Below are 21,491 nucleotides of genomic sequence, written 5' to 3' on the forward strand. Positions count from 1 at the left end.
AAAGACGCCTTTCTCCCCAGCACAGCAGGGGGCCAGTCAGGGTCATCCAGCAGGCCGGATGTGGCCCGCGGGCCGTATAATGCCCAGGTCTGGCTTTGGGTCTATTCAGTGGTGGGATTCAGCCGGTTCGCACCACTTCGGCAGAACCGGTTGTTAAAATGGTGCTTATAAACAACCAGTTGTTAAATTATTTGAACCCCACCACTGGATCTATTAGAGCAGCAATCTCCAACATGGGGCTCAGGGACTGAGGTCTTTTCTGACACCTGCCAGCTCCTTTTAGAAAGTGGGCAAGGTCAAGTGAAGGTTTTTGAGTTTTTTATGCTTATGGTATAATTCAGACATGGCTTTGTGCAAGTATGTTACCCATGCAAATAGTTGAGTGATATTCTGAAAGCACAGTGGGACCTCATTCTGATTAAATGCAATAGGGCAGCGTGACTAAAGTGCTTACATTTAGCTGGAACTTCTTCAAATATTCCAAATTTGAATGTATTTTTATTATTCAGGGGAAGGTGATTGTAACATTGCTACAAGAGAGTGGCATTCTCTTACTTTATCTCTTTAGATGATATAGTAATACTGTTGAAACAGCCATAGATTTATCTCATTGCATTGCTTGTAATGTTGTTGCCATGTGGATGGGTCCTATCAAGCATTATCATTACCATCGAATGGCTGTCAATAATCCTGGCTGGAGGATGTTAGCCTCGTAAAGACATGCGGGTTGTTCCACCCAGATGGGGGTAGGACTTTAAATATTACAGCAGTTCTGGGGGGTCATGGCAAAGGACAGTGGTCCCAACACTGTAATATCTGCTGTAATATCTAAAGGGCTCTAGAATTCTGTGGGGAAATAGGAATCATCCTATTAATTCCTTGTTCTGGTAAACTAGAAAGAGCTTTCCCTTCTGCTGGCACAGTCATGAGGAAGTCATCATAAAACTATGTGTATGCCTGAGCACTTGGGTAGTTCAGTTATGTATAACATGCGTAGGTTGATATACATTAGATGAATCCTTTTGTGTGCAAATAGGGGATAATGGAAGAGTGACAGAGCAGCTTTCTCAGTGGATGCTAATGGTTTGCCTTGTGCATACTGCACTTTTAAACATAGCAGACAACAGTTGCCCCTAAGCCTCTTTTGCCTCTTTATTTGGGTACTTACAGATGATGGATTCTTAGCAATCTGCTACTGCTGTTGAATTGTTATAGAATTAAATATAGTGGCATTTGTGTGAGATTCTGGAAATGGTTGCCTTTGGCCAAGGCAGTGCTCCTTGGCAATATTATGTTGTATGACAAATGGAGACCTGTGAGAACGGAAGTTGGTTTGACAGAGAGAGAGGGAGGAATAAGGTTGTATAAATAGTGAGTTCTACTGCCTGCCATGGACGTAGGTAAGGGGGGGTTCTCGGGTTTGAACCCCCCCATTCATGTCCAAAGCTCCGCTCCTCCATTTGTAGGTTTTTAAAACATTTTAGTGCTTTTTTGGTTTTTGGCTTGCAGGGGGCGCATTGTTTGGGCTAGCAGCACCAATCTTTCAGGGATTGTTTGGGGGACTCTCCTGATGATACTAGCCGGGTTTGGTGAGGTTTGGTTCAGGGAGTACAAAGTTATGGACTCCCAAAAGGGGTGCCCCATCCTCCATTGTTTTCAATGGGAGCTAATAGAAGATGAAGGCTACATCTTTGAGGGTCCATAACTTTAAACATCCTGAACCAAACTTCACCAAACCTGGGGTGTACTATCAGGAGAGTCTCTTATTGATACCACCCAGGTTTTGTGAAGTTTGGTCCAGGGGGTCCAAAGCTATGGACTCCCAAAGGGGGTGCCCCATCCCCCCATTGTTTCCAATGGGAGCTAATAGGAGATGGGGGCTACACCTTTGAGGGTCCATAGCTTTGGACTCCCTGAACCAAACTTCACCAAACCTGGGTGGTATCATTAGGAGAAACTCCTAAAGATACCCTGAAAGTTTGGTGCTTCTAGCTTAACAATTGCACCCCTGACAGCAGGCACCCCCCAAATTTCTCCAGATTCTCCTTTTAAATCCACCCCCTTCGGCATGGATTTAAAGGGAGAATCTCAGGCCATCAGTTTAGAAGAAGAAGAAGAGTTTGGATTTATATTCCCCCTTTCTCTCCTGTAGGAGACTCAAAGGGGCTTACAATCTCCTTGCCCTTGCTCCCTCACAACAAACACCCTGTGAGGTGGGTGTGTCTCCGAAAAGCTGTGACTAGCTCAAGATCACCCAGCTGGCATGTGTGGGAGTGCACAGGCTAATCTGAATTCCCCAGATAAGCCTCCACAGCTCAAGTGGCAGAGCAGGGAATCAAATGCGGTTCCTCCAGATTAGAATGCACCTGCATAACCTAACCATGCCACATTGAAAGTGATGCTGTTTCAGGGTGGGGGATAATCCACCCCAAAACAGCATCACTTTCAATGTTGTTTAACTAGGGACCCCAGATTCTGCCTTTAAGGTGGATTTAAAAGGAGAATTTGGGCTCTCTAGTTTAAAAGTGATGCTGTTTAGGGGTGGATTCCAGCATCACAGCGGCTGCCCAGGGGCACGTGCGCAAAACTCAGATTTTGCACCAGGCTCCATTTTCCCTCTATGCCTCTGCCCAGAGGGGAGTCTGCCATCCCCGACCTCGGAGAGCTGCTTTTATAAGTGCTAGGCCAGGGGTGGGGCTTGAGGAGGCGTGGCCATGCCCTAGGGGCGGCTGGGGGTGTGTCCCCACCCCTGAACCCCCCCCCCCACATAAAAATCTATACCTATGTCCCTGCTGCCTGCAAATCCAGTCCAGAATTCTGGGTCTTGCTGATTGGTTATTATCATGGACATAATTTTCTGTATCTTCCTCTGGCAAAGGGTAGAAACAGTGCAAATAGGCTGGTGTAAGTAGGTGACTTGCTTAGGTGGAGGACTTGACAACCTCCTTTGTGATTTTTGGTTCTTTAATTTACTCATTGTTTGAAATAAATTTCATAAGAGTGTACCCTAAAAATTCCTTTAGCAGATATGCTGTCTGTTAAGCCAAGTGAAATGGGTTTCTAAGTTTTTCTTTTAAAGAATGTTTTAATTAATAGCCAGCATGAATTTAAAGTTTCTGCAAACCTGAGATTTGTGGGTTTATGCTGGCTGAAGGATTTTTTCCTTCTTGATGTAAGTCATTGTATATAGTAGCTTCAGTTTGACCTTATAAACCAAGTGTGTGATACCTAACGGCACTTCAGAAGTTTGCAGGGCTGGTTCTGGTGAATGCCTGAATGGGAGATCTCCTTCTGCTAATGGAGTGTAACTTCAGTGCCTATCCTCTCCTGTTTCAGCAGACTGAACTCCTGAAAATGGTGTGAGGCAAAGGGACCTTAGGAACAGTGCGGAGTGGGTATGAAGTGGTTACCTGTGGTAGGATGGGGAAATCAACACATTGTCCCCAATTCTTCCACGAATGAAAAAACGACCTTTGGCTTCAACCCAGAATTAGTCAATGAATAACAAAATGTTCCTAGCTTTTCTCTGCCCTCTTGAACAACTTTGTTTTGCATGTGTATTTGGATCTCGAAACAGTAATGTTACATTGGGTTTTATGAAATCTCTGCTTATGGATTGCTAATGTCATTTGCTCCTCAGATATTCTGATTGTTTCTCTCCCAGGTAACCAATACTGTCATAACATATAAGAGATGAGCTTATTAATGAAATTGCTTGTTCTAAGCCACACAATTGAGAGAAACATAGGGACAGTATTAAAATACATTTGTCTATCGCCGTGGTGGTGAACCTTTGGCACTCCAGATGTTATGGACCACAATTCCCATCAACCCCTGCCAGCATGACCAATTGGCAGGGGCTGATGGGAATTGTAGTCCATAACATCTGGAGTGCCAAAGGTTCGCCACCACTGGTTCGGGATCATGAACTCAGCCAATTGGAGGAATATTTGGCTGTCTTCAAACTATGCATAAGAATTTTATATTTCTTTTCTGTTGGTTTAACTCCATATTCCCATTATAACAAATTTGAGTAGCCATATATACCAAAAGAGACATTTCCTTCTTAAAGAGAAAATATCATCTTGCATTCCAAGGTATGATTAAGGAAAGATTTGATTTCATCTCTCCCTTATCCAGTTCTCTGTAAGAGGTGTACATTTTAGATTTCTGTCCACTTCATTTGAAGGAATTATAGATACACAGACATTACTTTGAAATCTAATTATGCAAGCAATCTTGTTCCCTTTGATAACAAATATGTTGTCAGATGTGTGCCTTATGGAAACTTCAGTATAAGAACACTCTGTAAAACCAGCATTGTTGGTATCTCCACAGCAAGCAACTTCTCTGTGATGTGGTGATAGTCGCTGAAGATGTTGAGATTGAAGCCCATCGTGTTGTCCTATCAGCCTGCAGTCCATATTTCTGTGCAATGTTTACAGGTAACCTTGTATCGCTTAACAAAGTACCATTATTGCTTGACATACGCATTCAGTACCAGTGTTGTGCTTGGTGCTGCTACTAATGGGAAATGCAACTATAACCCCATTTTCTTCTAATCAACCATTACAGTTTGCGTAGAGGCCAATGATTGTATGGACGTGTTCCTCTGGACCAGGGACAAACATAAGGTTTACGGCAGTACAAGTGGGCACTCATGAGCCTTTCTAATGATCAGTTATTGTGAAGTGGTTCATCCCACAGATTGGACAAATTTAATTGAGGTATTGCTGATCTTTTGTTTTGAACATTTGCAGTGAAACTTGCTCAGTCCGTATGGTGGGTTGTTCCACATGAACAATTTGTCTCAAATTAAAAGCTGCCAAGTTTTATGATATAATTTGCCTTGTTGTGTGTGCTGTAAGTAGACCTTATGAATTCTATTGAAATAGAATATAAGGAACAGCACAGAGCATAACCCAGATCTGTGGAGGAAGTGTTATGCACACAGTATAATTAACTTTTCGTAAAAAGACACAACTTCAGTGGGATAGGGAATTTAATGTATTGCTGACGACTTTCATGGCCGGAATCAATTGGCTGTTGTGGGTTTTCTGGGCTGCGTGGCCATGGTTTTGTAGTTTTTGTTCCAAACATTTCAGCCGCATCTAGGGCTGGCATCTTTAGAGGCATGCAACTGCAAGATGTGTTTTTCTCCATGGCATAGTGTGAAGTGATTGTTTGATGGGGTACATCTTTTGTCCACCTAATGGGATGAGGTCCATTTACTGGGTGGAGTTAATGCAACAACAAATGCAACTGTAAATGCATTGGCTTGTTTAGGGTCAGGCAAGCCCCAGTATGAGCTCTGGTGCAAAGAACAATGCAATTGCAGTGCCCCACTAGCCTCCACCTCCTTCCACTGGTCTACCTGCTGCTAAGTAGCAATGGGTAGACTGGTCCTCTGCGGAGGCCAGTTCCTCGTAACAGCGGCTACACCTGCTCTCCACCCATAATTGAAAGTAATAGGTAGGCCTGACCTCTGCTGAGAACAGGTCTACCAATTCTGCTTAATGGTAGGTTGAAATAAATGGGTAGTGGAGGCCCGATCTACCAGTTCTTTGTTACACTGGGTAGACCAGCTCTCCAAATGGGCCTCATCCCCATGTGTAATAGACAAAACGTATATCCCACCACACAGTCAGTCTATACTGTGCCATGGAGAGAAACTCATTGTGACATGTCTTTGAAGATGCCAGCCATAGATTGCAGGCAAAACATTAGGAGCATAAGCTACTACACCAGGGGTAGGGAACCTGCGGCTCTCCAGATGTTCAGGAACTACAATTCCCATCAGCCCCTACCAGCATGGCCAATTGGCCATGCTGACAGAGGCTGATGGGAATTGTAGTTCCTGAACATCTGGAGAGCCGCAGGTTCCCTACCCCTGTACTAGACCATAGCCACACGGTCTGCAAAACCAAGAACAGCCAGCAGATAGGCAATTGTCAAAATTTCCACCACACTCCTCAGGAAAACTTAAATTTTCTGAGCTGCATGATTGGATACTGGCCAGTATCTTTTACCACTGAATATTTGCTTTTTGCTACAAATTCTAGCAAAGCATCTCTGACTCCATTACCAACCAAACATAGCCCGGAACTTAAGGCAGGGACTTTGTGTGTAGAGATATTGTTATAAAAGTTTTTACCATATAAAGGTTTTATAAAAGTTTACTTCCATAACAATATGACTTTTGGTCTCTACCACATGCCAGCTGGAAACATACCTTGTGTATTTGATGAAGTAGCCTGTTGTCTGCAAAAGTTTATGCCCCAGTAAATTTGTTTGTCTATGTTTGTATTATTTTTATTAGACAAAGACACACATAGCGAACTAGAGGTGTGAATTTATCATGTGTGGCAATGTTCCTGTGGGATACAGAAATTAGCAAAATAGTAAATAACCTATAGGAAACTAGTTTCGTCTGAAAAGGCCCTTAGACACAAGAGGGTATAATTTTGAAGCCTATTAGAGGGCTAAACTATACACAGTGCATTTTTAAACAAGTTGGGTCAGGAGAAAAAGGTGCCCCTGGGTCCATTTCAGCTTGGGAAAGTGGCCTGGGAGGGGAGACTAGAGCCCCTTGTTCCCCTGGTGCCAGGCTCTCCACCTAAATGGAGCTCTGCAGCTCTTGGTGAAGTTTCCTACAATTGCCATGTGACTCTGAAAAAAAATATGAAACCCCCTATTTGACGCACTGAATAATAAATTGTGTTCTAATACATTGTTCCTAATCTACACTGTGCTTTCTACCTGTTTGATCTCAATGACAGTAACATATAGGTGACATCTGTGTGGCTCCCGGTAGCCTATCAGCAGTATCTACTACACAAATTCTGGTGTCAGGAAGTGGGGAGGGGAGAAAAGATTGGGATGCAATCCTCCTTTTCTCCACTGGTATTTTAAATGAAGATGTGGTAATGACAACTTCTTCATTTCCAGTTGCATTTATGCTGGCTGCGAGGAAAGATTATGTTGGAAAGGGAAGGGGATTGTTAAGTGCAGCCATTCAGGCATCCTGTAGGCTTCTGGATTAGCAGGAGGCATTAAGCCTGTGTTGTTGCCAAGCAGTAGCTTACATGATTGCACATTTCCCCCTCCAGCCTTCCATTTCCCTCTTCGCTTTGGCACCATGAATATAGCAGGGAAAGGAAGCAGCTTCTGCCACATTACTGTTTAAAATAGGGGGCACAGGGAGCATTGCCCCCAGCGCCACCATCTGAGGGAGGAAAGGGAATATGGAAGATAAGATTGGGCCTGCATTCAGTGTTTTGACTGGGCCAATTCAGTGTTGATTTAGCTGCCGACATAATGAAGACTAGAATCAAGTAGGCTGCATACTCAGTTGGTCCAAAATACAGCTATTTAGCTAATGTATGAATGCTTCAAGTACACAAATAGCTCAGAGAGCCTTGCCTGATATTCCCTCTCTCATAGCCAACAAAAATAAACACTCAGACTCCCACCCTCAAGCTGCTGCCTCCATGCATTAACAACCCATGGAATTTTGCATAAGACTACAGATTTGTTCAATTAATATGAGTGCAATTGTGGCTGCTGTATTTCAGTCTAGTCACTTTATCAAGGTGTCCATGTATCCCTCAATTATGTGTTTACCCTGAGTTGGATCCAGAGAATAAGCTTGTGGGCGGGTTCCATAGAGCAGGTCTGTCCTTCCCTTCTTTCAGCTGCTTGCTACTTATTGTCTATGACGGTTGGGAGATCTTCCTGAACAGCATGCGCCAACCTTCAATAAGGTAGGGGGGAATGGGTTGAAATCTCTTCCATCTTTGTCACCTTACTGCAGTACCTTATGTTGTGGTGCATTTTGTTCATGAGACTTTCTTAAACCTCACAGAGTGTTTGCAAGACAAGCAGAAGACTGTTGAGGGAAGAAGGAAGGTTGGCACAGGCCAACTCCTTCCATGAAGATTTCCATGTAGAGATCAGTCTTGAGCACAGAACTCAGCATTTGCAGCATCTCAGTGTTCGTTTTCTATTTCAAGGAGAAAGTTCCAGCTCCTTTAAACTGTGGTTTTGGGCTTGAGGTTGTTAAGGCAATGCCTGATTAAACCTCAGAAGCCAACCCTAGGGTGAGAATCAGGCTTGAGCAGCTGGTAGTGCGCGGCTTCCATCATGCTCTCCCTGATCAGTGCTTTGGCCCTGTCAGGCTCAGCAAAAGTAAATTGCACAAAACAGGCAAATATCTGCACGTACATTATACAGGGTGCAGAATTCTTTCACGGTGCAGAATTTTGAGGATGATATGCACACGGTACACAAAACCTTTGCTAGCATCCGCCAGAGCGCACCACATAGAAGCTCTTGGCTGCGAAACAAAGGACCTTTAGAAGTCTCCGGGGGTTTAACTAGATGCGAGGCAAGAGATCAGAGATCAGATCTCTTGGTATCTTTAGTTTCATTTAAAAGCAGCCATGGGGGAGCCCAATTTGGATTGGAGCCATGATGCTGGAACACAGAGGCAGTTTCTCTCTCTCTTCCCCCAGTGTTAAAATTCATCAGGTCAAACCCTAGAATGAATATGGGGTCGGAAGTAAGTAGTGAGTACATATACATGTGGCATGACCTTGTTTATTCAGACTTCTCAGGAGACATCCAGGATGCCTGAAAAATCAGATGTTCGGGGAACTGGAGTGTTACACTGACCGTGAGATTAATACTGGCTTTATGAAAAATTCAAGTAACAGAATGGCACATTCTGTTGTACTTCTTTTCAAGTTCTAGTTATTTGTGTATTACAAATCAAGCAGCTTATCAACGTTATGTAATCTTTTCTGTAGCAGTTTGTGGCATGCAAGCAGGATTCTATTCTGGCAGCCCAGCATCTGGAAAATATGTAGTGACAAAATGAGAGGATGGGACTTTCAGTAGTTAAAGGGAAGGGGTGGGCAACAGTCATTAAACAATGGCATCAGTCTTGCTCTTTAGACATGAAGAAAGCCCAAAGCCTCATATAAAGGCCAGAGGAAAGCTGCAGATTAATCATGATTACTTGCAGTGTGGAAACACATTGTGTGTGGGTGGAAGCACTTTCAAATCCATAATCTGCTTTCCTTCAAAACAGCTTCTGTGAAACGGACTCCTTCAGATGGCCCTAATGCAGGATTGAGAGAAGCTTGGTATTTTATGAAGTATTCAGGATTACTGGCAGAACTTCTAAAAGGCAGTAGAATATACGTTTGAAACTTCCACTATAATGCTGTCCTCCATTTTTTCCCACATGTAGAAAAATATAAAGGCCCTCAATAACAAGCATAATTGTATTAAAGGATACCTCTTACCTATGCAGACATCCCCATCATGTGGGCAGTCACCACGTAAGGAGGGAGAGCAGGCATGAATATGCTGGCACTATCTCCTGTCTCCATGCAATCTCTGAGTAGTCTGCATGGGGCAAACGTGGAGGAAGTGTCTGCACACACACCCTCTCCCTGTGATCAGCAATATTGCAGCATTCTTCACAGGGAGAGTCTGCGTGTGCACGCACTGTGCATGTGTGTACCCCATATAGACCACTCATGTTTGCATGGAGGCTTATTGTAGGGCCCACATTCTTGTCCCTGCTTTCCCATGTTAAATGCCTATGCAATCTGCGTAAGGCTTCTGTGCAGTTCGGACTGCGTACGCACATTCTCTGGCCTGTCCCTTATGTAGGCTTCCTGGTTTGGAGGCTGCTGTTGCAGAACACAGAGCCTATCTACTTTCCAGCATTCAGAAGGTATGTGGTACTATATACTGTACATGTGCTGGGCTTTAAGTACCATTATCAGTTTTCTTTGTGGTGAAGTTTCCTTCAAATAGAGATCCTGTTGAGAGAGTACAAGCTAGCTACCTCTTCACTTCTGTTCCTTTAAGAATGTAGAAAAGAGAATAAAGCCCCTTCCCATTTTTCTTTGTGGAAGAGTATCAATAGATATATATCTGGACCTCTTGTTATCAAGCATACTATTAAAATGCTTCATGTTCAGTTCTTTGAATAGTAGGAAGTGGTTCACATTTTTGTTCAGTTCTTTGAGGTGTGACAAGCCCTTCGGCAGAGAAACCTTCAATTGCCAAATAGACCTTAAAAGTAGCTTTGAAGGTAGCACTGACCAACTTGGGAGCGTGTCTTAGATTTGACAAAATTGAGTTTGCTTGTATCATTCTGAAGGTTTGGACCATTCTGGGGGAGGTTTGGGGGTAACATTCCTATTGAACGTATGGAGAAGTGAGGGGAGAAGTCAAATTCAGAGTATGAATAAATTTGTTGTGTTGCTTTTTTAAGGAGATATGACTGAAAGCAAAGCAAAGAAGATTGAAATCAAAGATGTTGATGGACTGACATTAAGTAAGCTGATTGATTACATCTATACAGCTGAGATAGAAGTCACAGAAGAGAATGTTCAGGTGAGGAGAGCTTAAAAGTTTACCTGATTATTAAAATTAGAGATCTGTATGGATTTGTTTCGAATCTAAGGCAGTGCTTTATCATTGTATACTGCAAAATACATCTGAAATATGTTGTTCATTTTTTGGCAGTGTAAAGGCATGCTGTAAACTAATGCCAAACTTGATACTCAACGTATGAAGCAACCTCATTCCAGGTATTGTCCATTCTGACTGGCAGTGATTCTCCAAGGTCTCAAGCAGAGGCATTTTTTCCATCTAGGCATGTCAGGGATTGAACTTGGGAATTGTGTTCTGTCATTGGCCCATGGCTGTTCTGCTAATGTGTGTTCTGTCATTGACCCATGGCTGTTCTGCTAATGTTATAGCTTTGCTAGAACATCGACACTTGGAAGTTTTGGAAACTACATGTTTTGTAACTTAATGCTTTCCTTTAAAATGAGTGGATTTTGTGGAAGTTATAGTGGCTGGGTTGTTGAAACTTTCTTCCCCTCTCATTACATTTCTCATAATGTCATCTGGGGATTTGGAATGAGGTGTCACCACTGTGAATAATTTGCTTATCCTAAACCATGGTGTAAGTTGCACTTAAATTTTGGAGTCAATTACAGTAAGGTATGAAAGTAATTCATAGATACTTGATGTAAAGGGAACACTCATTATTAGTTTCAGCTAATCTGTTGTAGGGATCTGTTCTAGCTCTGGAAACCCATAGCTTAATTAATTTTCTGTGTTTTATTGTTGCCTGTTGGGGTTACAGTGCTCTCTGAGAAAGTTACTGATTTATAATGTTCTCATGTGACCCAGCTGGATTGGTTTTTTCTTGTTGGAATTGTACAGTGAGTGCACCTTAGGGCATGTTTCACTTTTACTACTGTTCTCTTGGGATGTAGCAAGTTAAGGCAGCGGTCAAACACATTTGGTCCTTCTGAACACAGAATTGTAACTATACTTGTCACGTTTCTATGGATCATTTCCAGCAGAATGAAAAATAGTAGTTTTTTATGGTGGAAAAAGCAAAATTAATACTGGCCAACCATTAAATTGAGAACAGTGGATAATTAGAGGACCATGAACTTTTCCCCCCCCTGTCAGGGTCTTTTTTACTTTAATAAGAATGTGAAAGGAGCCCTCTAACTGATAAGCACATGTGAGTGCCTCAGGTCATATTTCTATGGGCCTTTGCTTGGTACATTAGGGTGATGGCAGCTTTACACTATTAGCATGTCACATGCTGATATGACTTTTATTCTTCAGATATGTAACCAGTTTGCTGGCTTTAACAGAATACAATTTTTTGTGGGTTTTGTGAGGATGGGGTGTGAGAAAGACATCCCCTTCAACCTTCTAAATCACCAAGAGAAACCACTCACTCCTGCTTCAGGGTCTAAGGCACTTCAGAAATAAGACAGCGTTTGTTTGAAAGTGCTTTCCCTCAGCCCTCTTATCACACACCAGAAGAAGGAGATTCGCTGATTTTTATTTTTCTTTTCTACAGGCACTCCCTTCACAAAGGCACACTACATTAGTTACTTAAACTTAACAGTAACACAGGTTTATTTAACAGGTAGAGGAGATGGTAATGGTAGGAATATTAACTTGGAGATGGACTTGAATGAGACAAATAAGGCAAGAGGAATATATTTATACTATTCACAAGAAAGTTTGGCACAGAGAGTTAATAGTTTTTGGTTTCTTCAGCACAGATTTAAGATTACTTAGTTCAGTTTAACTTAGACGTTTCAAAGATGTTTCACAGTTTGTACAGTTCCTTTGCCTGGATATTCTGGCTTATGGTACCCACATAGAGGGTCCTAACATAGCTAGGTACATTCACTCAGTACACTCACACAGCCCTCCCAGTTAGGTAAAACCTGAAAACAAAACACAAACTCTCTACTGAGGTAAACCAAAGCAAATTCTAATACTTCAGACCCATTGGCACACTGGAACACTTCTCTCCCTAGGAGATATTGCTAAATTAGTTTATAAAGTCTCTTCAGCTGGCCTATTATTAAACATTTCCCACCAGTACACTCTGTCTGTGTATTTGATTGCTTTCACCCAGCACACTGGTTGATAACAATAGTTTGTCACACTCTTTGACAGAACTATCTCCTTAGAGATGATTAATTTTCACTCAGTTAAGACAGGTCTTAACAGCATGAAGGATTCAGACCAAAAACCTCTCAGCTTGTTGTAACAAGGAGTTTAACATCCTCCCTTTCTCTGCATCATACAATTACTTGCTCAGTCAGAGAGTAGGAGGCCACAGCCAATCAAGTGGCTCCTCCTGTTTCCAGGCCTCTATGCCTCTCTCTGAATGAATACAACAATGGCTGCAGACAGAACAGCAGTTTTTTTAAAAAAATTATACTTCTACCGCTGTCTGTCATAAGGTGCAGTATGGCTACCTCTTTCCTGTTAATGTATCAGTGGAACTTATTAAGAAGAATGTTTCTGACATGGCTCACTGTTATGACTATTCTGAGTTCATGTCACAGAGGGCTACAGTGATTCAATTATAGCACATGAGCATTGTTGTATAACAGTTGAGTGAGATGGGTTAGTATGCAGTGGCTGCTTAGCAGATATACAACAATTATTTAATTTGAAATGTACGTTCTGGACGGAAGTGTGCATGTGGAGCAACAGCTGTCTCCATCTGTCACATTTTATACTGCCCTTACTCCAAGGAGCTTAAGATGACTCACATAATTCATCCAGCTTTTATTTTATTCTCTCAGTAACCCTCTGAGTTAGGCTGGGTTGAGAGAAAGTGACCAGCCCAAGTCCATCCAGTCAGCTTAATGTGGCTTGAATCTTCCTAGTTCGACACTCTAACCATTACATCACATTAGTTCTCTAGTGTAAGGGTTGTATATTATATTGGGGAAAGCTGTAACTGGGATGATGGACTAAATGTAGTGAAGTCAAAACACTGAGGAATTATGCATGTTAGTTTATTGAGTACAGGAAAAGATCAAAATGGGCAAATAGAGATAGTATTCTATTGTATTCCTTGTTTGGGAACACCAGCTGTTGCCTGCTTTCTAGGGAAATCTTAGTATTTGGGTGAATTTGCTTTGATGTGCATAACCAGTACTGTTCTGCTTCTGAAAGGTTTTTTTTGCCCTTAATGGAAAAGTGGAGGAGAAATCTCCAAGGACAACTGCATACTAACTGTCCAAGGATCCTTCAGTACCGATAACACCTTTGTCTGTTTCATAGTCTTTCGTTAAAGAATGCTGCATCAAGTTGCAAGAGGTTCTTTTTTGGGGAATACAGTCTAGCCCTTCAACTAGTGACTCTTGCTTTCCTTTCTCTGCTGTTCAGGTGTTGTTGCCAGCAGCCAGCCTATTGCAGTTAATGGATGTCCGACAAAACTGTTGCGATTTTCTTCAGTCTCAGCTACATCCCACAAATTGCCTTGGAATCCGCGCCTTTGCAGATGTACATACATGCACCGAACTACTGCAACAGGCCAATGCCTATGCAGGTGATCACAGCAGTTTCATGCTTCAGCATAAGCAAGCAATGAGGGAGGAGGGAAAACTAAATAACTTGATGAAGTTGCTGATTATTAAAAGAACAGAAGCTTTAAAAATGTGATGTTTTAATATTAATTGCTTGTTTTAACTGTAGCAAGACACAAGTAAAAATACTTTTGTGTGTTTTGATGGAACAATCATCAATATGTGTCATTCTCAATATGGCCCATCTGTGGATCCCTAAATTTGGAGGCTGGAGCCATGAATAGACAAAGATGTTCTACAAACTTGAAAAAAAGCTCGAGGCTTGCAGAAAAATCTGAAACCTAAAAAAAGGATGTTAACACCTCCCCCACCTCCAGTATTGGAAACAGCACATGTAGTTTTAAGAAACAAATGTCCTCAGTGAACATTGCTAGGAAACCACAACAGTAGTACCATCCTCTAAGGCTTAGTTTCAATTTGTGAAGGGCAGGGGCTCTTTCCAAGGCTGCTTTGGCAGCAACCACTGGACAACTTGCTACCACACATCTTGCAGGAGTGGCTGTTTGCTGCTATTCTACAACAGCCACTGTACCAAAGCCAGCGGGGCTTAGCAGTTAAGAGTGCAAAACTAGGATCTGGGTCTTCTAGGTTTGAATCTCCATTCTGCCATGGGAACTCACTGGATGACTTTGGGCCAGGCACACACAGACTCTGAATAACCTACCTCACAGGGTTGTTGTAAGGGTAAAATGGAAGAGAAGAGAATGTTGTAAGTTGCTTTGGGTTGCCATTATAGAAAAAGGCAGAGCATAAATGAAGTATATAGTAAATATAGCTGAACATGGGAGCAGATAAAAGATAACGTGATTAATTGATTGGTGGGAAGGACAGAAGGTGGTGGATATGGTGGCTGGGGAACAGTGGGAGGGAAAAAGGAAAGTGCAGGGAGAGGAATGCAGGGGAAGTGAGGCACTTCACCCCACAAGTCCTTTCAGATTCCTATACCTCCCAACTGGGCCTAGCCTGGAAGCTAGCACCAGACAGCTAGGTCAGAGTTTTTCCAGGGAGGAGGAGAAGAGTTGGTTTTTTACCCTGCTTTTCTCTACCTTTACGGTATCTCAAAGTGGCCTACAATTGCCCTTCTCTTCTCCTCCCCGCAACAGACACCTTGAGAGTTGGGTGGGACTGATGGAGTTCTGAAAGAACTGAGACTAGCTCAAGGTCACCCATCAGGCTTTATGTGGAGGAGTGAAAAAACAAACCCATTTCTCCAGATTAGAGTACACAGCTCTTAACCACTGGCCATGCTAGCTTTCATGCCAAGGGGAGGGAAAGAGAGAAAGCTGAAGATTGGGGGGAGAGATAAAGATAGCTTGGCTGTTAGGTTGGAAGGAGAGAAAGAAGCAGGAGAGAGGAGATACTATATGAGTTTTCAGGGAACAGAAAGACTTAATAGTGGGGGAGAGGAAAAATGCTATGCTTCCCAGAAGTCCCCCTGCTTGTATGTTCTAATAGCCAAGTTGGGCGTATTTGAGAATACAAATCCACTGACTGTAGCTATGAATGGACAAGATTGGTGTTTCTGCAAACCTGAACTATGCCCAGGTTTCAGAAATATCTGAAATCTAGGGAACAAGAAACATTGTGAGGGTTTAAAAAAACTTCAATGTGATAAAAAGGAGTTCTTGTAGCTTTAAGAAATGGAAGCCCTCTGTAACTATTGCTAGGCAGCCACAGCATTCTAGGCTTAGATTTCTGTCAGTGGCAGGCAGGAGTAACAGGGTCTGTTTTGGCCTTTGTGGGAGGACTTACCAGGGTTGGGCCTGGCAGCAACTACTGGGTGACATGATATCACCCAGCTTACTCGATTCACCTATGCCTATGTGGCGTTCCCCCTCCTGCGATTGTGGCTGACAAGCCGTCCCACCATCCCTTTCCGAGGTGCTGGTCTCCTCGTCAGTAGCCCCGGTCTTTGGGGCACTCAACACAGTCAGCTGCCTAAACCACAGGGTGCCCTCAGAGGGAGGAGGGGAAGAAGCCCCTCCCTTTCTGCTGGACTCTCCCTACTTGCCCCTGGGGTCTGCAGCCCCTCCTATAGGGGGTCTGCTGTCCCTTCCCCGGTCAGCCTCTCTCCCTCCCCTCGTCTCCTTTCGTTTCCCTACGTTTCCTCTGCTCTCTCTCCTCTCTCCTCTGCTTCTCCGCTCTCTCTCCCCCCTCTCTCTTCCGCTTCTCCGCTCTCTCTCTCCTCTCTCTTCTGCTTCTCCGCGCTCTCTCTCTCTTCTCTCTTCTGCTACTCTGTCGAGCCACCCCCTTGCTATCCTCCGTGCTCCTCTTTCCCGACTCCACCACCCTTCTCCCACGGCTCTTTCCCCATCTTGTTTGGGCGCCCGCAAAACCCTCCCAAGCCCCGTTGCGGCCAGCCTCTCTCTCCCGTCCGTCCTCCCCTTATATAGGCTCGCCGGGTTCTCTGGGGCGTTCCCGGCCTTGCCGGCATCCTGTCCACGCCCCGCTGATGGCGTGATGAGCCGCAGCTGCTGGTCAAGCTGCAGCTGCGCCTCTTTGCTGCCGTCATCTGGCCGTTCCGGCCCCCCGCTAGCGCCTCTGCTGCGGGGACGGTCGTTGCCGGGTCCTGCCGCCGTCGCGCTGTTGGCCCCGCCCCCCGACCGTCCAAGTCCGGGGCGAGCTGGTGCGGCGACCCCCGGACAGCCTAGCTGCATACTGTTGTTCAGGAGCAGCAGTGGCGTAGTGATTAAGAACAGGTGTACCCTGATCTGGAGGAACCGGGTTTGATTCCCTGCTCTGCTGTCTGAACTGTGGAGGCTTATCTGGGGAATTCAGATTAGCCTGTGCACTCCAACACATGCCAGCTGGGTGACCTTGGGCTAGTCACAGTTCTTCTGAGCTCTCTCAGCCCCACCTTCCTCACAGGGTGTTTGTTGTGAGGGGCAGAGGCAGAACTACCAGTGGGTGGGGGTGTGCGCTTTGCACTGGGCGTGCGCCTGGGAGCCCCCAGTGGAAAATCACCCGCCACGGTGCCCCCTCCCGCCCCTTCACGCTTACCTTAGTGAAACAGTGCAGGCTGGATAAGTAGCCTGTTCCCTTCAGGTTGAAAAAGGCCTGGTGGGAACTACACTTCCCAGAAGACCTTGCGATCCCCAGGGTCTCATGAGAAGTGTAGTTCCCATTAGGCCGTTTTCAGCCTGAAGGGAACAGGCCACTTTTGCAGGCTGAACTAACGTAAGGGAGGGGGGGAGAGCGCCATGGCGGGGGGGAAACACAGAGTGTGCATGGGGTGCACTCTGTCCCAGCTACGCCTCTGGTGAGGGGGAAAGGGAAAGGAGTTTGTAAGCCCCTTTGAGTCTAGGAGACCTTGTTCAAAGCAGTCTGCCATGGAAGCTCACTAGGTGATACTGTGCCAGTCTCATACTTTTATTCTAGCCTTACCTCACAGGGTTGTTGTGAGGATAAAAAGTAGGAGAGGAAAATGATGTAAGTAGATGGGGGAACCACTGGAGAAAGATGAGGTATAAATGAAGTAAATAAATAATAAACATAGCTGAAGATGGGAGGCAGATAAAAGATGGTTAGTTAATGGCTGAGAAGGTGAGAATGAGGCAGAGAAGGGGAGAGGATATCGGGGGTGCTGGGCTAAGGGAAAGAGTAAATAATGTGTGTGTGTGTGTGGGGGGGGGGAACATGGGAAAGTGATGTGTCCCCACAAATCCTTGAGGGTTCCCTACCATGCAGGTAGCCCTGGTCCAGAGGCTGGCACCACACAACTATGTTATAGTTTTCCCAGGTACAGATTGCTGGGGTGAGGAAGGAAAAAATAAAAATAGAGGGACTGAAAAAAGGTAGGTTGGTTGTTTAGTGGAAACAAGAGCACGGAAGTGGACAGGCCATAGGAACTTTCAGAGAGAAAATGAGATGCTCCCTGCAGATTCTTGCAGGTACCCACTTGTAATGATCTTACTGCACATTATTAATTATTATTCTGATTATTCTAAAGATTTATTTCAAATGTGATCATGCTGGCTTAGAGGACACCATTTATTGTATGCACTTGTGTTCACATGATAAAGCAAACCCACCAGGCAAGCAGAAAATTGCTTTCTTTCTGACTCCTCAGATCCATGCTTAGTCCAACCTTTTCAATGCTCTCAAAGTGAGATTTAAAACACAGTAAATGAATTGTACTAGCTGGTATTAAAGGCTGGGTGTGTCTCAAATGATTTTCAAATCTTGATAAAACCTTTTTATGTACTCGTTTGGCGTTTGCCCAGCAAAAGAAAAGCTGGTTCGGGACAAATGGCTGGTGCTTAAAAGATTTTTCTTTTCTTTTGTTAGGACTGTTCAATCTTTAACTTGACAACTCTTGCATTTAATTTGTATTTGGCTTTTGGGTAATTACAAGACCTGCATTTGTTGTTTTATTGGCTTTTGTGGGGCCCTTTTAGTACAACATCCTATGTGATGTTAATGAAATGCCGTTCAAAAATGCTATCGAAATTCTTTGGCTGTACATTAACTATGTTGAGTCAAACATCTGCCTGTTAAAGTGAGAGTAAAAGGGGAAACAAGGAGTGCATGAGGTCACCTAAAACAAAATATCCTCTAGATCAGCGGTGGTGAACCTTTGGCACTCCAGAGGTTATGGACTACAATTCCCATCAGCCCCTGCCAGCATGGCCAATTGGAATGCCAAAGTTTTGCCACCACGGCTCTAGATGGAGCCTTGAAGCAAATGGTTTGAGTTTGTTAGCAGCAGGAAAGAAATGTATGTTTTATTCTGCTGGTTTATAACTGTAATAAAGAATTGGTTGATGGATATTATAGAGCAATGGATAGGTAAATTTCTGTGTTAAATTATGAATGTTTAATGAGAAATGCAGTATTCTCACACATGTTTGTTTATACAGAATGATCTGTATGCCACAGATTTTGGAAACGTGCTCATTTTTGAGTGCCATCTGCTGGCCGACACAGATATAAGATCTACAGTAATAGAAATATCAGCATTTTTAAAAGAAACAATATGAGAATAGCAGCAAAAATTGCAGACTTGGGGGGAAAGGTAGCACCATAATATTTCTGTTCTCTCTCTCATACCTCATTTCTTATCTTGTTCTTCCATCAGTTGAGCTTAGTCTGAGGGAGAGGGAGAGTGACTTGCTGGCCAGAGTCACCCCTTGAGCCCAATGTCTGAGAGAGGATTTCAATCCATGTCTCCACAGTACTAGACCATCACCAACCATTACACTGGACTGGCGGCGGCTGCTGCTGCTGTTGTTGTTTGTTAAATTTAATAAACTGCCCACCCCCAGAGGGCTCTGGGCAATGTACAACAAACAGTTGGGTAGAGGAGAAGCACAGTCTAGCAACTGGCAGATGAAAAAGAGTTTTCTATGTGTGGATTTCTAAACTACTAGATTTTGGAGGGGAGCTGGGAAGAAGGCAGCCCCACATCTAGGAGACCTTATTGGTTTTCTAAAATCTGGAGATACTGAAGATGTGCTTGGGAAACCCTACTTCTCTAGCTAATTCAGGGCATACTTGTGCTCCTGCCAGACAGATTATTCTTCTGTTATTGTGCTCTCATAGCACAACCATTAAGGTTGACTGTTGCTAATTTTTTGTTGATTTTAATTCATGAATTTCATTATAATCTCTCTTTTCTTAAACTCTGATTGTTTTGAACAGAGCAGCACTTTCCTGAGGTGATGCTTGGTGAAGAATTTCTCAGCCTTAGTTTGGACCAAGTTTGCAGTTTAATATCTAGTGACAAGCTCACAGTTTCGTCAGAGGAAAAGGTATGTTTTGCTGACCAATCTATAATCTGGAAGCCATGGTTTTGAGATTTATTCACAGGTGCAGGTGTGTGTTGTGCGTGATGTCAAGTCTAGCAGCACAGGCCCTGGAAGTCAAATCAGATGCTGACCCTCTAATGGAGATGGTACCCAGCTAGAGTCACGAGGAACCTGTCGTTTTTGTGTAGGTGTTCAAGGTTCAACTGCAGGCTCCTACTTTTATGAAAGGACAACCTGTAGAAATTTACAAAAAGCAATATTTTCAGAAATTAGTAGAAATTTAACATTAGGAGACTTGTCTGCTGGCACAATTATGGCTCAAGAGGCTCAAAAATTCTATGTTGAGCCATTCAAGACTTTTAAAGCCAAGTAAAATAATTTTTGCATGTATGATTACTCAAAGCGACCAATCCTGATTACTCCTATTTGGAACTTCATACCATGTGTGTCTGCTGCTCAGAAAATGCTTCCATAAGAAAACTCGTTTCAGAGCATCTCTTCACAGAATAATTTACATGTGCCTTTTATGGGATGCGCTTGTTCTCAGAAACCATGATAGATCATCTGCTCTGCACATCCATCCAAACTTGCCGTGCTGAGTGCACCTCAAAAACTTACTTCCATTCCCAAACTACTACAAAATTGTTTTAAAATATTTGATGACAAAACTTAATTTTTTAAAAAATGCCCCTTAGCCTTTATAATTATAGAGAAAATACCCATCTAAGTTTATGAAAGTTCGTGGGTTTAGCATTGTGTAACTCTGCTTAGGGTGGTGTTGTGGGACATTTCAGATAGGTCCTGGATAGGAAGAAGAGGAAATCAAAGACATTAGGCAAAAGCTTATTTACTTTAGTTATACTCTATTTTTTGTCAGTGGCCATCTAACGTTGCTTATGACGTTCTCTTCTTCATTTCAGAGCTTTCATTTCAAGGGTTTATTTGTGCACAGAGATTAAAAGACAATACCATAATATTGTCATTGTCAACTGACTTTGCAGCTATTATTTCTTAGAAATACAGTATGCCCACTCCTGTGTCATCCAAGAGTATAATTGGAATTTCTGGAAAAAATATGTAAAAAATATATGAGATGAATGAAATATGCGGTTTTCAAATAGGTGTTAACTAGTGTGCTAGAAAGACTTAATGCAGATTCAAGAATGCCCCACCTAAAACATCTAAGTAACGTGTATAATTGGACAAAGATCACCCCTTAACCAACCACTAATTAAGCTGGAGATATGAGAAGGCATCAAGTGCATGATTTAACCCACAGTTAAATGAGCAATTAATTAACTTCTTGCAGAAAATGCTACAAGATTAGAATGTAGTTGATGCCACTTTGGATTAAAGGCCCCTTCATGAATTTACTCTGGTCAAATGATATGGTTTTTCAAGTGATTACGTGAACAAGTGTGATTGTTGTTTAAGTCCCAGTGGACTCCTTTATCCCATTGTTCTCTCATTAAATCAAACACCCCTTCTCTTGAAAACGTCACAAGTAAACCCTGCATGATGTATTTTCAGTTTGGAGCACAATATGTAGCATTCCTTGTCAAAAGACATTTAAAATAGTCAGCTAAGGGGCAATATTTCGGACTGATGTTGCTTGTGGTGCTAACTACCAGGTGCTAACTATCTGTGTGTCTGGGACTTCACTGGGTCTAGATTGTATTTGTGGCCTTCAGCACAAAGTTTTATGATTCCTTCAATGTACAGAAAATCTCTATTTTAAAATAGTATGAGTTGGCTTTCAGAATGCCAGTGGCTCATTCCATTTGCAGAGCTGCAA

The 21,491-nt window shown here is 43.2% G+C and overlaps 1 protein-coding gene across 2 annotated transcripts in view; it reads left to right on the forward strand.

The window, feature by feature from the left end:
* The window catches only part of KLHL3 (kelch like family member 3), a 58,033-nt gene that overhangs the window by 17,575 nt on the left and 18,967 nt on the right, over nt 1–21,491 (forward strand). Inside the window, exons 3-6 of one of the 2 annotated variants that reach the window (XM_048490007.1) lie at nt 4,339–4,445; nt 10,292–10,413; nt 13,750–13,912; nt 19,590–19,699. In XM_048490007.1, the coding sequence (XP_048345964.1) occupies nt 4,339–4,445; nt 10,292–10,413; nt 13,750–13,912; nt 19,590–19,699 (502 nt within the window). The remainder of the gene's footprint in view (nt 1–4,338; nt 4,446–10,291; nt 10,414–13,749; nt 13,913–19,589; nt 19,700–21,491) is intronic. The other variant, XM_048490008.1, reaches the window with a different exon arrangement.

The sequence above is a fragment of the Sphaerodactylus townsendi genome, linkage group LG03 (genome assembly GCF_021028975.2).
Source record: "Sphaerodactylus townsendi isolate TG3544 linkage group LG03, MPM_Stown_v2.3, whole genome shotgun sequence".
In the NCBI taxonomy this organism is placed as follows: Eukaryota; Metazoa; Chordata; class Lepidosauria; order Squamata; family Sphaerodactylidae; genus Sphaerodactylus; species Sphaerodactylus townsendi.